The 18,770-nt window shown below is 34.5% G+C and overlaps 1 protein-coding gene across 4 annotated transcripts in view; it reads right to left on the reverse strand.

Annotated features, from left to right (window-relative positions):
• CCDC102B (coiled-coil domain containing 102B) overlaps positions 1-18,770 on the reverse strand; it is a 203,624-nt gene that overhangs the window by 49,510 nt on the left and 135,344 nt on the right. For all 4 annotated transcript variants that reach the window (XM_047696565.1, XM_047696564.1, XM_047696566.1 and 1 more), the window contains one exon: positions 4,572-4,688. In XM_047696565.1, coding sequence (XP_047552521.1) covers positions 4,572-4,688 — 117 coding nt within the window. The remainder of the gene's footprint in view (positions 1-4,571; positions 4,689-18,770) is intronic.

An 18,770-nucleotide genomic window follows, 5' to 3' on the forward strand; every position in this document is an offset into this window, starting at 1 on the left:
AATGGGAGACATAAAGTGAGGGACCAGAATAGATCTTCAGAGTTTTTAGTTGTACTTATTGGGCTAAATAGGGAAAAGTATGTTGACTTCATCTTTCCAAAGTGCAGTAGAAATTGGATGTAAATGTTTGGATAGGTGAGAAAAGAACAATTCACAAATAAGAAACAAGAAAATAAGAAATCAAAATTCCAAAAAGTTTGAAACTGAAACGTTGGCAATATGTTTTTTAGAATAATACAAGATAAAACAGTTATTTCTTGGATGAATGTGTATCCCAAAAATGTTGGCCTAAAACAAATATAAAAGGAGTGTTTCCTGATTGAGTTTGGTTTTAAGCAGCATCCAGACAGCAGACTCAGAATGCCAATTAATTTCCATTCTAAACAAACTTTTAATTTCCAGTTTGAAGGGCCTTGGTCTTAAATATGGAAAACAGATGAAATGTTTGTGTTAGACGTATGCATACACCAAGACACAGCCATTCACCTAGCGACTTGGTGTGCCAAGAATTTACCTCTTCACACATGGGGTAGAAGAGCCAATTATGTAAATACTATGGGGCCTTTCTGTCAATGCTGCATTTCAAATTTCTTTGACCAAATTTCTACAATGAGAAGCTTCCTTCGGGGGGAAAAAAAAATGAGGCAGATTAAGAAATAAGGAGAACACACTAGTCAAGTGAAAACAATACTATTATCAAATTTGTGAGTATTAGTAACAGTTTAAAAGTTGTTCATCATAAATGGGGATCATCAACGTTAAAAAAAATTGTGATGTTTGATATTAAAATACCGTTTTTCTCCAATTCAAGAAAGATTGCTGGAAATTCATTACATTTCTTCAAAAAACTCAAAAGGTGATAGACCAGGTCGTCAATGTCAGAGATGGACTGCCGGCCCCATTTGACTTCTGGATTCAAACTCATTAGCTACGTGGCCTTGGTAAGTGGCCTAACCTGAATCTGAGTGTGTACTCTGGAAAACTAGAACTAAATGACAATATAGGTGAGAAATTATTTCAACAATGTTTGAGGTTATTTTGTAACCTTGAGCAAGGTAAATTCTCAAAGGCTCTTTCCTATAAAAGTAGACAAAAATATATACATATCATAAAACAAAAAAAGTAACAAAAAGAAGTGTGTTAACTATGCTGAATTAAAATAAAAAAAACTTAATAAAAATAAAAACAAAAATAAAAAAGAATATATAGGTCATAAAAGTGTTAAGGTATTAAATGAGATCTTATGGGGCGCCTGGGTGGCTCAGTGGGTTAAGCCGCTGCCTTCGGCTCAGGTCATGATCTCAGGGTCCTGGGATCGAGCCCCGCATCAGGCTCTCTGCTCAGCAGGGAGCCTGCTTCCTCCTCTCTCTCTGCCTGCCTCTCTGCCTACTTATGATCTCTCTGTCAAATAAATAAATAAAATCTTAAAAAAAAATAAATAAATGAGATCTTATATTTCAATGGCCCAGCACTATAAATATGACATATTTGTAGTTATTAGTAACTGGTAGCTATTTTAATAAACATATCAGTAAAAATGAATAAACAACTCGGGGCACCTGGGTGGCTCAGTGGGTTAAAGCCTCTGCCTTCGGCTCAGGTCATGATCTCAAGGTCCTGGGATCGAGCCCCACATCGGGCTCTCTGCTCAGTGGAGAGCCTGCTTCCTCCTCTCTCTCTCTCTCTCTCTCTCTCTCTCTGCCGGCCTCTGCCTACATGTGATCTCTGTCTGTCAAATAAATAAATAAAATCTTAAAAAAAATGAATAAACAACTAGAAATTTATGAATAGATAAGTAAAATACAAATTAAAATGACCTTCTTATCTATCAGTTAGCAAAGCATTAAAAATAATCATATATACTGTTAGCTATAGAATAATGAAATGAAATGTTTATACAGGCATGAGAATGTTTATTGCAGGTGAGTGAGAATGTAAATTGATATAATATTTCTAAAGGACAATTTGGTGATGTGTATAAAAAATTTAAAAAATAAACATTCTCTTGACCAAGCTATAATATTTCTAGGAATTTACCCTAAGCCATTTTAAATACCCAAAGATTGGGGGCACCAGGTGGTGGGTATTGTAGAGGGCATGGATTGCATGGAGCACTGGGTATGGTGCAAAAATAATGAATACTGTTATGCTGAAAAAAATAAAAAAATTAAAAAAAAAAAATACCCAAAGATGAATGTGCACACACAAACTGCAATACTGATTATATATCTTAAAAAAAAAAAAAAAACAATTTTTATTTTTTATATTTTAAGATTTTATTTATTTATTTGAGGGAGAGAGAGAGAACAGAACCAGGGGGAGGGGCAGAGGGAGAGGGAGAAGCAGACTGCTTGCTGAGCAGGGAGCCCAAGGCAGGGCTCAATCCCAGGACCTTGGGATCATGACCTGAGCTGAAGACAGATGCTTAACCGACTGAGTTGCCCAGGTACCCCAAAAACCTGATTTTTAAAAATAGGTTATATTTGAATTAAGATATAGCACAATCACACAATGGCTTTTATGAAAACATATTACACATTATGATATGATTTTAGAGACCTAAACATAGCCAGTGTAAAAAATAAAATAATGCCAGCAAAGGGTGGTTATTATCTGTCTTCTTTTCTAAGAAAAAAAAATAGCTTCTATACTAACTTAGAAACTGAAATGAACCAGATGCTCACATATATAACACACACATATACACACACAAGCTCATTGTTTCTATTTAGAACCTGTCTCAATATTTTATTTAATATTTTATTTGTTTTCTTTTGAACAAAGCTTTCCTTCTTCAATTTAATTCAACAGAATATACCCCTTAAGTGTACATAGTTAGACATAGCCAATTCATGTCTTTCATTTGCTTTCAGCTTTCAGTGCTCTATTAAGAATTTTTAAATCATAAAACCATATATCATAGTACTTGAATGTCTTGTGGGAGATTATCTTTAGGTGGTAAAAGGTCTATATCCTAACACAGAAACACAGTTGAGTTATATCGATATGAAACACCTAACACAAGGCCATATAATTAATAAATGAGTCTCCAAACTTTTTACTAAATCAAACTAAAAAAGAGACCCTATTTTGCTATGGCTCCCAGTGCATCTGAAAATGATGATAAAAGATTACATCCTCAGCTTTTGAGGAGAGTTATAATATATAGCCAGATGCATCTTTCTCTGTTTTTGTATCTAACTGCTAAGTAAAGTTCTATACATGTTGTGCAAAGCTTAATCTAAGATGTTCTCAGATCTCAGGACCAAGAAAAAATGGCGCCTCTCCTGATGGTTTGATTTTTTTAAGAAAACAGCCATCACACAAACCGCCATTTTCCCTTTTGACCTAACTGGTAGAAAGAACTGTTTTCAACACATCAGCCTTTCTCATCACGGATCTCTCATATCCCTTCCCTCACCCACCACCTCTTTCTTTACATGACTCATGGAAGAGGTGGCAAGGAATGATGCTGATTCAATCAAGAAGAGCTATTTCTCCTTAACAACTTCGTGTAACTCCCCAAATCAAGGCAGGCTGTCTCCGACCAGTTTTCCCTTGTAGTGTGTGATCATTTCAAAAATCCTGTGTGATGACTTTTATTATTCTTACTTCCATTATTTCAATCAATCTGTATACTGAGACTTAGGTATAAGGAGTTGACCAGAATAAAGTAATCAGTAATGGAGCTGCTTCTGGTTCCAAACTCTTTGGTTTATGCATTTTCCACTGCACTATTTTCTTCTGATATAAAATATACTGTGGTGTGAGTTCGGTCCTTATGGACCTTTAGAAAGAAGAAAGCATCTAATACAAATCTCCTTCCTCCCACCCTATATTTCCTGAATTGTTGCTACACATTGATATCCAAGACATTCTTCCAAAATTATGATACAAAATAAGTAATTTATGATTTTCCACTTTTAGGGTACTAACACTATTTACGATGTAGTACAAATAATTCAATATCCTATCTATAGGAACAATAATCTATCTTTAAGAACAATAATTCCTCCTTTAATAACATGATGGAGAAAACAGAGTTTACAATCTGTGAAAATTCTTTAGGTGGTGATGGTGGTAGAAGTGTTAAAAATAAATGTTCCCGCCATTTCACTTGTCATACCTAAGAAATGAACTAATAAGAGTGAAGTTACCCTGCCTTGTCTCTCACTGTTGGTGGCTGCCAACAGCCATGTTAATTCCACCAGAAGCTACATGTAACACATTTGTCAATCATTGGTCCTGATGATAACCTATTAGATCCAGCAGCCAACTGACCCTTTAAAAAGTATTTACTCACAGTTAAAATTGTATTGCTATAGGTTGTTTTTTTCATCAAATATTTTGTCTTTATAATAGTCAGGTAATTCCAATCTAGTGATGAGTCAGTATCATCCCACAGCATTTTAAGTCCTATACAAAGTGCTTATATTTATTATTTTTTATTTTCGGCAGAATCCTTCTTCATAGAGTAACCAACAATGCCTCTATTATACCCCTTAAAATAGTATATCACTTAATAACCTTCAGGTATGCTTTGGTGTTACAATCTTTATCCAATATCTTACCTCAGCTCTTAACTCAGAGATCAGTCTATCCTTGCTCTTTTGAGATTTTGATTCTTCCTTTATATCTCCTGATATTTCTTCCATTTCATTTTCATGCTGACCAGGAATAATGTTAAACTGAAAAAAAGGAAAAGTTAAAATTATAATCACATAATGCTCCAGTGTCTGGCTCCAGGATAACTCATATTAGTCTTTCATTTTGCTTTTAGTTTAGTTTTTTGTTCATTTCTTTTTATGTGGATTCCAGCAGGCTTTATCATTGCTGTGGTAATTAATGTAGTTAAACCATTTATTTCTTATATTTGAAAAATTCTTGGTTGTTAGAAAACAAATCAGCAATCTCCATAAATCCAAACTCACCAATTGAAAAAATTGGGCAAAACTTGGTTACCACACAGAATCCTGGTAACTGACCAACTGAATTCTAAAGAAATCTAATTAATACTGATCTTATAGTCTTGAATATTTATAATACAGGACTCTTCATAATCCTACTTAATGTCCATTTTTTATTAAGTCCAAAGAGTATATAGATTATAACAGAGGCAAACTTGGGCAATGGGAAAAAAAAATCATCTATACGACGCTAGAACTGGTAAAAATATGTTTATAAAAAGATGCCAATAAATTAGCAGGAAAACAGGATAAATAAACTATGGCATATCCAGATAATGGAATATTATTCAGCACTAAAAAGCCATGAAAAGACACAGAGAAAACTTAAATATATATTACTAAGTGAAAGAAGCCAATCTGAAAAGGCTACTTACTGTATAACTCTAATTTTTTACACTCTGGAAAAGGCGAGACCATGGAGACAATATAAAATCAGTGCTTTTCAGGTTCTTGGGGAGGAAGGGATGAGTAGGTGGCACACAGAGATTTTCAGGGCAGTGAAACTATTTGGTATAACACTGGTGGATATATGTCATTATACATTTGTCTAAACCCAGAGAACGCACAACACCAAGAGTATACTCTAAGGTAAACTATGGACTGTGATGTGTCAATGTAGGCTCATCATTTGTAACAAGTGTATCATTCTGGTGGAGGACACTGATAACAGAAGGTTGTGCTTAAGTGCAGACAGGGAGCACAGGGGAAGTGTATGTATCTCCCACTCAATTTTGCTGGGAATCAAAAACTGCTCTAAAAAATAGTCTATAAAGAGAAACATAGGATCATGAGAAAAATCCTGGAAACACACAGTAATTTTTCGTCCTAACTGTTCTTATAGTTCTCAGCAGAAACACAAAATTTGATAAACCTACAAAATGCGTAATACATACACATATAATATTTTGTATTGTTAACTTATATTTTTCCCTAAAATATGTAGGCAAATATTTTCAGAATTTATATAATTTGTAAGGAATCCCACAATAAATTAGAAAATAAAAGCAAACATTATACTACCTATTTATAATTAAAATGACATTACTCATAACATTATCATTGTTAATAGTAATATTGAGTATGTAATAGTCTCTAGGAACTGGACTTGATATATATTTCCTGAGTTAAAGGTAGAGTAATCCTATGCGTTAGGTATATAGTACCATCTTTACCTTAAAGAAAAATAAGGCGTATTTTTACTAGGCTTAAGCAAGTTCCCCGAATTTGCAAAGCTAGTAACTGGAAGTGCACATTTTAAGAATGTTTTTGTCAAATTCATTACCTGAGTTCTTAATTATAAGCTGGTAGCTACACCTATAATTATAAAGCTAAAAGCCGTTGTATAGTTTACTGAAAGGCAAAAGACTTACAGCCACATGCTCGAAATGAACTACAATGGTGTTAGGGTGCCGATGTGCCGAGTACAGAGAGGCTCTTTGCTCAGAGTTAGTAACATGGAGAACATGCCATGGAAAGCAAGTGTGGAACCGGATACAATGCGACGAAATTCAAAGCCTGTCCATGCGTGTCTCACCCTACTTCATGTAAATAGACAATGTGGCATTCACCTCTGGCTAAACTAAACTAAACTAAAAACTAAAAGTCACTTTGCTAAAGAAAATAATTAATTACAAGAGTAAAATCAAAGAAATCAAAGCATCAGGTTTTGGTTTTAGTTCACCAAAGTAAAACCCAATTCATTCTGGTAATTGAATGCCCTTAGTTTTACTTCTAAAATCTTGACCATTAATTCTCAGGGAATTAGATCAATCAATAAGCTCTCTCACTGTTAACAGGACTGCAGTCAATGTTACCACTCAAAGGAGAGAAAGGTAAGAAAATAACTTTTCATACAGTATGGGAAATCCACACCAATTATCTAAAATAATTCCATTTTCAATGGTAGTGGAAAATCAAGGATCTTTGGACATACGAAGAAACCAAGAACATGAATAAAATAGCCAAGATTTGAAATCACAATGTCTGATACAGGGGGAAAAAAAGGACAGAGATAAATAGTATAATTTAAGATATGAAAGAAAATGTTATTAAAAATATAATCACTGGGAAAAAATGAATTGCACTCAAATTAAGGACAGAACAGTTTCAAAATTTCAAAGAACAATAAAGGAAAAATTTTTAAATGTGTCTAGTCATCCTTTCCTTTGGAAAAATTCACTAGAAACATTGGAAAATAGTGTCAGAGGTTAAAGTGTTTGAAGCTCTGTTCTTGGAACTGTTCACTTGATGCATTCACTCCTTTGGGAAAGCTGATGTGCACCCACAGCACTGCACACTAATCGAAATTCTGACAATCTCCAAACGTCTAGTTCTATCTTGTAGGTCTCCTTTGAACTTCGGACCCACATGTCCAACTCCTTGTCACTTCTATAGGTATCTAAAATTTAACACATTGCAAAGACAAATTAAGAATTCCCTAAACTTGTTTCTCTGCCAATCTCTGCCATTTCAGTTAAGTATCAACTCTATCCTTCCCTTTAATCAGACCAAGGATTTTGGATTTATTTTTAACTCCTTTCTTTCTCTGACACATCATATCCAAACCAAAATCAAAATAATTCAGCATTGCCTTCAAACTATATATAGTAAATCCAACCATCTCTCTACTTATACTACTACTGCCTTGATCAAAGGCCACCATGTTCTCTCACATCAGTTATTTTAATAGCTGCCACAATCTGCTTCTCCATGTAGCTCTGTAGTCCCTTTCCCCAAACAGCAGTCAATAAAGCATTTTCAAAGTAAATCAAATCATGTTATTCTGTGGTCAAATCTTTCCAGTGGCTTTCCAACCCATTCAGAGTATTCAGACCATCTGCCTGGTCCTGGATCCCCTCAGTGCTCTTCTCCTACTCCTACCTCTTATTCTATGAGTCACTCTGGCCTTCTCACTGTTCCTACACACTCCAGGCAGGAAACAGCAAAAAATAAAATACAAACAGTAAATGAAATATTGTACAGTGAAGGCACTTAAAACACTGTAACAGGAAAAAAAAACCCACTCTGATGGCCAGATTAATAAAACAACTATACTTTTCCCTATGAAAATTTGAGTTATTTTGATCATTTTAAAATTATACTTTGGACTCAAAATCACCTTAATTTTGCTACTTACCCTATTAAACTTCAGGTTGAGACTAATGGAGTTATAATTAAAATCTAATTAGTAGCTAAAAGGTTGAAAGCTATAGATGTGTATATGTTAAGGATTATTTTAGCAGAATTATGAATGTCATCCACAAGTGATATATCACATTAACTTAAATTGAAAGTGACAGAAATAGAAGGTACCTGAGAAAGTGAATGAATCAGCATTAGAAAGCATTTTCCAAGTTCAGGTCCTTTTATTTAATAGTTAAATTTAAGTATAGTCTCTTATTTCTTTTTCTGAAATTGCATCATAATTCCAAAATTCCTCTTTAAAATTTCTCTTTTCAAATGCAGTATTTGTGAAAGGTTAAACCAGGCAATTTTTCACATCTCTGACTTCAGAAATATTTACCATAATTTGCTTCTGGAAAATTAGCAATGCTATATGTAAATATTTATTCTCCTACATTCAAATTAGCATGGAATGAAAGTCTTTTTGAAGATGATTCTGGAAAACAAAAATATTGTGTAACTTACAAATAAAAATATTTTCTTACTTATTCAGATCAAGTACGAAGAAAATTTCACTTCAAAAATGGCACAAAAATATAATCTAACATACCCTGATATTTTGATTTTGCCTCACACTTTACCCTTCAAAATAATCGAAAACGATTAGGTAGTTATTGCTTATCCCAAAGATCTGGCTTTTGTGAAATATTGTGTTCAATATTTATGTCAATGTTATTAATAATACAACAAAATTCAATCTCCTCAGACACTGAACCCATAATTTCTCCCATAACTCTCAACAAATGATCTTGCAGCTTCATTCATGGAAAAGCAGGAAAGCTATAGATAGGAAAGATCTTCAACTTCTTGTAACATAATCTACAAATTTTCAACCATCTATACAAATCTTTCCTTCTTTCCTCTTGTTAAAGAACTTAAAATAGCCTTCTCCTAGAGCCAAACACTAATCATTTCATTTGTAGTCAGGATTTGGTACCTTTGGGGTACTTGGTTAATTCATTCTACGAACTGTTCACCTGCTGGATTTTCAAGATCTCTTGGTTTCTCCCTCATCAACACTTAGTTGACTGATAGTTTCCATTTAGGTTGTATAGCAAAGTATGAGAGATCAAGTATAGCAGATCCTCTCCTTTTCTTTCTCTCTCTCTCTCTTTCCCACCTCTGGAAAAAACACCTCTTTTCCCGTTTTGGAGGTTTCCACTCCAGCTCTGTTTCCTCTCACTCTCAAGTGCCTTGGAAGAGTTGCTCACATTCACATTTTCCCCATGCTCCCCTTTCACTCATTCCTACATTGGCTTTTGCTACACCCATTCCCAATATTTCCCAACACACAATATTCAACCTTGTCCTTAACTTGAGTCCATGGCAGAATCTGATTCCTGTTAACAATGCCTTTGCTCAAGCACTCTTTTCTTCTGGCTCATGGGAGGAAAGGTTTTCTTTCTCTGCAGTTTCCCTTTCTCCGTCTGCCTTACCTGGTACTAATCCTCCAAACCGTCTTTTGTTTCATTCAGTATACCAACACGGGGGTGGGGGTGGGGGCAGGATCCCATTCACTCCCATGCTTCCATCACCATCTCATGGTTCATTGTTCACATTTCTTTCTTAAACTCATAAATTCCAAGTCCCACCAAACACTCCTACCTCAAGCTTAGTATACTCAGTTTTGAATACATGATCATTTCCCCTCAAGTTTCTCTTCCTCGTGATGTGCCTTCTTTGGTGGAAGTCAACTCCATAGATAAGGTCAGAAATCCAAAACCTCTTCTAACACCCTAGTATCCCTGTACATTTCCAACATTCACCGAATCACCAAGCATCACAATGTTTTTCACGTGTATATTTCTCAACTCTCCACATCCCCCAACCAAACTTAGGACACCTGATTGTTTCTTTCTGGATTACCAACAGACTCATAGAACTTTCTTCATCACCTATACCCCCGAAATCTTTTCTTCACACTGAAAGTTGAGTCATTTTTTCAGTGATGTAATCAAACTGATGCTGGTTAACACAATGCAATGGCTTTTCCCATTGCCCTCATGTTGATGCATACATTTATAATTTGGCTTTGGAATAAGTATTGAGTATCAAATAGTACAGAGTCTAAGACCAAGTTTTTAGCAATTGGGTAGGTTCTGGTGGTGATACCATATTCTTACGAAAAGTGAGGAAAGGAGGAAATGTGCCCAAATAGAAAATGACCCAAATGCAGTGGACCCAGGGATAGCTAACAACAAGGTAAAGGTTCCAAATGATTTTAATAACTCTAAGTGCATGGAGAAGCCTCCAAAATTTAACATAACTGCAAAAATTTTAGCCAAAATTATTTAAACTAATCTTCACCTAATTCCCTCCCTCAATCTTAAAGAATGGTAGTAAAGAATAAAACAATGTTTAACTATGCTCACAGCAAATTTTCTTCTATTCTTTAAGTCAAAATAAAACTCTAAATAGTTAATCTTAGTGGTATTTAAACTGTTTTGCTCTCATGCTAATGTATCCTTTACTTTTTTTAAAGACTTGACTAAATAGTATATTGATTTAGATACAAAAATGAATTTCCTGCTGAATTTTAAATATTTTAAATAAAATGGTTGCATCATATCTTACAGAATGTTCACATCTAAAACCCACAGAACTGTAATGCTATCATCTATTCAAAAAATTGTAATAATTTTATTTCTTGAATTTTTATTTCTATTTCACCTTCCCCAGATCATCATACTGTAACATGTTTATATTTGAAAATGTTTTTACTCAATAACATGCAATAAAAATGCATATATAAAATTTGTATGTATATATTGTGGCTGTAAGGTTCTAAATGTTAAAAAGTTTCTTTGGATTGAATTATCTCTACAATTATTATGGGTACATGGTTGCTTAAAAATAAGACAAGACAGCACATATTGTGATAAGTAATTATTAAATATAAACTAATCATTTGCTGGAAATGCATTTCTTAATGAGATAGATAGATACATTTTTTCAATTAGTTTGTGTATCCATGGATGAAATTACTTATTGATAGAATGAAATAAGAATTATCATCAGTTTTCTCTATTCTTTTTTAAACGTAGGCACTGAGAAAGTTGATCACATGTTAATAGATATGGAAGATGTTTTGTTATAGCAAAGGCATTGCTTGTGTTGTTTTTTAATATCCTTCTAAATAAATGACAAAGCTACTTCTGATCTTATAACAAAATTAATTTTTTTATTATCTGTAAAGTGACAAATCCATTAGGTCCCATTCCAGTATTTTTATGAAAAAGAAATGAGAAAACCACTTGAAATGACAAAATTTTTGTGATCCACTGATAAGCTGGTTTCTCAAAACAAATATTTCAAAATATCTCTATGTTTGGTACTTCTGCATTTTCCCCACTGGCACAATGTTCTAAAACCACACTTGGGTTGGGAGACGAGCATGACTTTCATTTGAAAAGTGGATGGAGGGTAATGTGGGAAAAGAGAACTCACTTGAAAAGTACAAACTTCTTTAGGCAAATGGATTTCTGAAGGCCGCATATGAAATTTTGGGAATCTGATGTTGAAATCCACATAGCTATCCCATGGGGACCTGTGGGAAGATAGTAGTGGTGTGGTGGTGGCAGTCCTTTTAGGGTATGCAAATCTCTGCATGAAAATAGGCAGAGCAATGACAATAACAAAATTAAAACCCATGGAAGCCTATAGCAAAATGAGGTGGGAAGTTTTCCCTAAAATCCTAAGATAACAGGTGTGTTAAGACAATCTACTCAGCTTGAAGAACTCCAGAATATCAGCATCTGTTTGAGAAAATTAAATGGAAGGAACAACATACCCTGAGAACAGGAGAACCTCAAACTGACAGTACACCTCCCCTGAAAATGTGTCAGGTTGATTTGAAAACAGTAGATGAAACTAAGGGAGTTTTATACATTGAGGGCAAGAGGCCCACAATGAAATCTGAAATGCAACAATCTATATCCTGTATACTCTCAAAAACCAAAACAGATAAAACTTTCTTTAAAAACACATCCTTGAGGTGTCTGGGTGGCTCAGTTGGTTAAGCATCTGATTCTTCATTTCAGCTCAGGTCATGATCTCAGGGTCATGGGATCAAACCTGCATTGGGTTCCATGCTCAGCATGGAGTCCACTTGAGATTCTCTCTCTCTCTCTCTCTCTCTCTGCTCCTGCTCTCTTTCTCTCTCTCCCAAGTAAATAAAAAAAAATTTTAAAAACAAAACAAAACACCCTGCACTAAAGTGGGAAATGATGAAAATGGAATTGATATGAAAGGAACAATGGCAATAAAGGCAGAGTGATCCAGAGAAATCAGTTAGGGAACAGAGTCAGGGAGTTTTGGAAAGGACAAGACAAGGTCATAAATTTAGGGCACTTTACACAAATACTGAGTAGTGAGCTCTAGAAAACACTTTTTCTTCCACTCTCTTTCTATGTAAGAGTGAGTAACAAAAAGGATCATGGTTGAATCATGTTATGTTAGTATAACAACAAAAGAATGAAGAAAGGAATGATGCTCTTATAAAGAAAGTATGCTATAGATAATAAGAACATTCTAGAGTATGCTATATATGTAGAATATAGAATACAGAGAGAATATTCTAGAGTATGCCATAGATAATTCTAGAGTATGCTATAGATAAGAACATTCTAGAAATACATGCCCACTAGAGAAAAAGAAAACAAGACAAATTTTTCATTGTGACCTAAACAAAAATAATAAAATTATATATAATATGAAGGAGCAGCACACCCTAGAATTAGAGAAACTCAGAATATACTACTAGGAAAAGAATTAGAAATAAAAAGTATTTCAGAATAAACTATAAGGAACATAAGAGCAAGTAAATGAAATAGATAATGTCTTAAGAGAGAAGGTAAAAAGAAATAAGATGCTGAAAGTCCAAAAGTAATCAAGATAAAATATTAAAAAAGATATCAAAAACTGTGACTGAGTAAAGTGACAAGGATTTAGCATATTTATAAATTTCCCAATTTTTCCTCTAAAATGGCCTGAAATAGTGACCATAATTGCAGCAACATAATCATCCATGCAGACTGTGGTCTTAAGATATTTCCTATTATAAGAACCCAGGACTCTTTGAAGATGAGTCATGCCATTGAGTGTATATCTTGTCATACCACAAAGTAAACTACAAAAGAGTACTACGATTTCATCAAATGTTTGCAGTTGCTAATATAAAAAATGTTCTGCTCTTTTGAATATCATAAGGATGATAAGTACAGGTACTATGGAAAATATCCAATAAGTTTAAATTCATGAATTTATAATACTACTTTAGAAACCTAATACTGGGGAATGCTAGTGATCCAATTCATTTAAAGAAAGGGAAAGTAACCTACCCTGTATCTCAACTATGTCTAAATGAACAAAATACTGTATGGAAGGAAGTTCTTGATCTTGGGGTTGTGAGTTTGAGCACCACATTGGGTTAGAGATTACTTTAAAAAAAAAATATATATATATATATATTATATATATACACATATATATAATATAGAGATTACTTAAAATATATATACTTATAAATGTGTATATTTATATATTTAATATATATAAAATGGGTTAGAGATTACTAAAAAATATATATATATTTATTTTTTAAGTAATCTCTAACCCAATGTGGTGCTCAAACTCACAACCCCAAGATCAAGAATTGCATGCTCCACCGACAGAGCCAGCCAGGCTGGTGCACCAGCCAGGTCTACCAGAGAGGAAGTTCTTTTTATTTAAATGATCCAGAAAGGGGTGCCTGGGTGACTCAGTTGGTTAGGCGTCCATGTCTTGAGCCCTCCCTCCTCAGTAGGGAGCCTGCTTCTCCCATTCTCTCTGCCTGCCACTCCCCCCGACTTGTGCTCGCTCTCTCTGTCTCAAAAAACTAAACAAAATCTTAAAAAAATAAAAAGTTCCAAATAATAACTTCAGAAGAAATAATACAATTAGAATATGATAAATTAAGGAGTTGATTCCATTTACATCTGTACCCCAAACCATAAGATACCTAGGAATAAACCTATCCAAAGAGGCAAAGAATCTGTACTCAGAAAACTATAAAGTACTCATGAAAGAAATTGAGGAAGACACGAAAAAATGGACAAACACCCCATGCTCATGGATTGGAAGATCAAATATTGTGAAAATGTCTATGCTACCTAAAGCAACCTACATATTTAATGCAATCCCTATCAAAATACCACTGATTTTTTCAAGGAAATGGAACAAATAATCCTAAAATCTATATGGAACCAGAAAATACCCCGAATAGCCAGAGGAATGTTGAAAAAGAAAGCCAAAGTTGGTGGCATCACAATTCCAGCCTTCAAGCTCTATTACAAAGCTGTCATCATCAAGACAGCATGGTACTGGCACAAAAACAGACACAAAGATCAATGGAACAGAATAGAGAGCCCAGAAATGGACCCTCAACTCTACGGTCAACTAATCTTGGACAAAGCAGGAAAGAATGTCCAATGGCAAAAAGAACGTCTCTTCAACAAATGGTGTTGGGAAAATTGGACAGCCACATGCAGAAGAATGAAACTGGACCATTTCCTTATACCACACACAAAAATAGACTCAAAATGGATGAAAGACCTCAATGTGAGACAGGAATCCATCAAAATCCTTGAGAACACAGGCAGCAACGTTTTTAACCTCAGACGCAGCAGTTTCTTCCTAGAAACATACCAAAGGTGATGTTTGAGAAGCAAATACAAAAATGAACTACCAGGACTTCACCAAGATCAAAAGCTTTTGCACAGCAAAAGAAACAGTCAACAAAACCAAAAGACAACTGACAGAATGGGAGAAGATATTTGCAAATGACATAGGAGATAAAGGGCTAGTATCCAAAATCTATAAAGAACTTATCAAATTCAACACCCAAAGAACAAATAATCCAATCAAGAAATGGGCAGAAGGCAGGAACAGACATTTCTGCAAAGACATCCAGGTGGCTAATAGACATATGAAAAAGTGCTCTACATCACTCAGCATCAGGGAAATAAAAATCAAACCCACAGTGAGATACCACCTCACACTAATCAGAAAAGCTAAAATTAACAAGTCAGGAAATAATAGATGTTTGCGAGGATGTGAGAAAGGGGAACCCTCCTACATTGGTGGGAATGCAAGCTGGTGCAGCCACTCTGGAAAGCAGCATGGAGGCTCCTCAGAAAATGAAAATAGAGCTACCCTACGTCCCAGGATTCATACTACTGTGTATTTACCCTAAAGATACAAATGTAGTGATCTGAAGGGGCATGTGTGCCCAAATGTTTATAGCAGCAATGTCCACAATAGCAAAACTATGGAAAGAACCCAGACGTCCATCAACAGACGGATGGATGAAGAAGATGTGGTATATATATATATACAATGGAATACTATGCAGCCATCAAAATAAATGAAATCTTGCCATTTACAATGATGTGGATGGAACTAGAGGGTATTTTAACTATTCTATCTTAACAATATCTTTTTTAAAAAAATCTTTTAAAATTTTCATTGTTATAATCATATAATATCCCTTCATTGTAGCTATCTTTTTTTTTGTATACATACAGGATTTTTTTTTCTTTAAAATTTTGGGATACAATTTCAAAATATACCCTAAATCTAGTGCATGGCTCTGTTCAAGTCTGCAGCCTGATCACATTCTCTCCCCGTTTCTTTCTTTCTTTTTTCTTTTCCAACCAACTTATCTTATCAGTTCCTTTTTTAGAATCTTTTTAAATCTCATCTTTATAGTCATATTCCATTCCTTCATTATGTTTATCCTTATATATATATATATATTTTTTTTTTTTCTTTAAGATTTTGGGATGTAGTTTCTTCTAACAGACCAGAATATAGCCCAAATCAAGTGGGTGGCTCTGTTCTATTCTAGAGGGTATTATGCCGAGTCAATCAGAGAATAATAAAGAAGTCAATCAGAGAAAGACAATTATCATATGATCCCTCTGATATGAGAAATTTGAGAGGCAGGGCAGGGGATTGTGGATGGTAGGGAAGGAGAAAATGAAACAAGATTGGATTGGGAGGGACACATACTATAAGAGACTCTTAATCTCACAAAATAAACTGAGGGTTGCTGGGTGGAGGGGGGAGGGAGAGAGTGGCTGGGTTATGGACAAGGGGAGGGTATGTGCTATGGTGAGTGCTGTGAAATGTGTAAGCCTGATGAGTCACAGACCTGTATCCCTGGGGCAAATAATAATTATATGTTAATAAGATAAATTTAAAAAAAGATATCCAATTAGAATGCCTAAGCTTTATTTGATTTTGATTCAAATAAGTAAATTGTGAAAATAAAATTGGTATTTCTTAGAAAATTGGAAATTTTATCACCATACATTTGATATTAGCAAATTAATGTTATTATTTTACGTTTCAAAATGGTATTTCTATGTTTAATAATAGTCCTTACATTTTGAGATACATAAAGAAATAGGCCCAGATAGAATAATCCAAGGCTGTAATGTGGATGGATTTGGTATGGTTAAAAATGATAAGCCAAGAGACAATCATTATTAAATATAGCTGATGGAAAAATTAGGGTTCATGATAGTATATTATTTGTTTTTGTATACAGTTGATATTTTCTATTATAAAAAGCTTAAAAAATAACGGTCCCCCTGCTTGTAAAATCTCTTATACCTATGCATGAGCATACTTGGAAAGCTACCCAATTCTGGCTTATCTGAAAGTATAGGATCTGTTAATCTACAGTCTTTGTTCTGTTAGTAATTCAGGTTCAGAATCTGTATCTATTAAAGACATGATTAGATTTTCATATAGAAACCACATAATATACATGTTACAGCAGGTGACTTTTATCGTCTGTATGTGGTTGTGGGGGTGCAGATGAATACGAATGGTAGTTTGTCTAAGAGTTAATCAAGTCATAAGATTAGAAATCAGGAGTATGAAAAATAACACATTTCTATTGTGTCCAGTGGAATGTGTGCATTCTGAATACCACTGTTATAGTACCTGACTTCCAGCTGCATTCAAGTGCAGGCTTGTTAGTTGCCTCAGTAATCCAAGGTTATACATTTTACTGATAGCTGATTTCTGTCCACAGAATCACTCAAAGGCCAGGGGAAAGCCAATTAGAGTCTCAAAGAATAATTTATTATTCTTAACAGATTTACCCACAAGGTTATCAAAAAGGATCACACTGGTCAATGGAGGATTAATCATGACTTGCAGAGAATGTTCATCTGAGAAATTTAATTTGTATTTTGTCAAGAAGTTAACTAGTATGTATTTTAGATAAAAAAACTAATAAGAATACAATAGGGTACAGTTCTTTGTGTGGAAGTTTGTCAAGAGATGTTTATACAAACTTGTTTTACAAATAGAAAGAAGTTATTTTGCACAATGATAAATAGAGAAATCATCACTTTCCTTTATTCCATGTTGAATCTAAAGATATTGCTTTTTTTCCCTCTTAACTTTTGATTTATCCAACTTCAGGTACTAAATCACAAAGACAACAAAAGTTGTATTGCTTGGTCACAGACTCCCAATAAAATTTCTACCATTTTTATAGAAGAGCAACAGCAGAGTAGTCAAAAGACTACTAGAAAAACATCAGGAAAACTGTGTTCTAAATCTGGTCTGACTAAAGCTCTTCTCTGGCCTTGGACAACCAGACATTTAGGCCTCAAATTATTCTGCTTTTCACAAAAGGAGTAAGATAAGCTAGAGTTTATTCTATATAATTTTCCAGTGTGAATATTATGCGAAAGTGAGAGATAGAAATTATATACCTTGATAAATTAGCAAAAGGAAGAATGATAAACAGGTTAGAAATTATATAAAAAAATAAAATGTTACCTAAAATAAGGTAATAACTTCTGTACTTTTTTAATCCAGAAAAGAAGAAAATATATTTAAGACAAACATTATTTTAAAACAAGTTATCATGGGGTGCCTGGGTGGCTCAGTGGGTTAAAGCCTCTGCCTTCAGCTCAGGTCATGATCCCAGGGTCCTGGGATCGAGCCCCGCATTGGGCTCTCTGCTCAGCGGGAAGCCTGCCTCCCCCCACCCGCCGTCTGCCTCTCTGACTACTTGTGATCTCTGTCTGTCAAATAAAAAATAAATATTTAAGAAAAAATAAAAAACAAAAACAAATTATCATGACTAACCAAAACATTCACAAAACATATGTAAAACACATTCTAAGTAAAAACTAACCGCTTTTTTCCAAAAGCCACATGTAAGGGAAACAGGATGGAAAACCATACTTCTAATATATGGTCAAAACAATAGTAAACCAAACAATAGCAGAAACCAAATCTGGCAACCTGAAACTATTAAAATAGCAAGAAAAATAGAGCAAACAACTGTTATAAAAACACTGATTATCAGGCAATTCTGGAGATGTGGAAAACAAAGAAAAATAGCCCCCCACATTGCTCATTTACTGCCTGGAGGGAATGTTCAGCTCATAGATTAGGAAGGAAAAGCAAGGTGGTCTCCCTGAGTTGAGGTGAAGCTGGGAATGAGGAGGGCTAAAGCTTAGTGTGGGCAAGAGTTCCAGAAGGGTCCTGAGCACAGGGAAAACCCTGGAGGTCTACCGAGTACTCACCAGGGTGGTGACCTGAGCATAACTT

The sequence above is a fragment of the Lutra lutra genome, chromosome 12, assembly GCF_902655055.1.
Source record: "Lutra lutra chromosome 12, mLutLut1.2, whole genome shotgun sequence".
NCBI classification, from domain to species: Eukaryota; Metazoa; Chordata; class Mammalia; order Carnivora; family Mustelidae; genus Lutra; species Lutra lutra.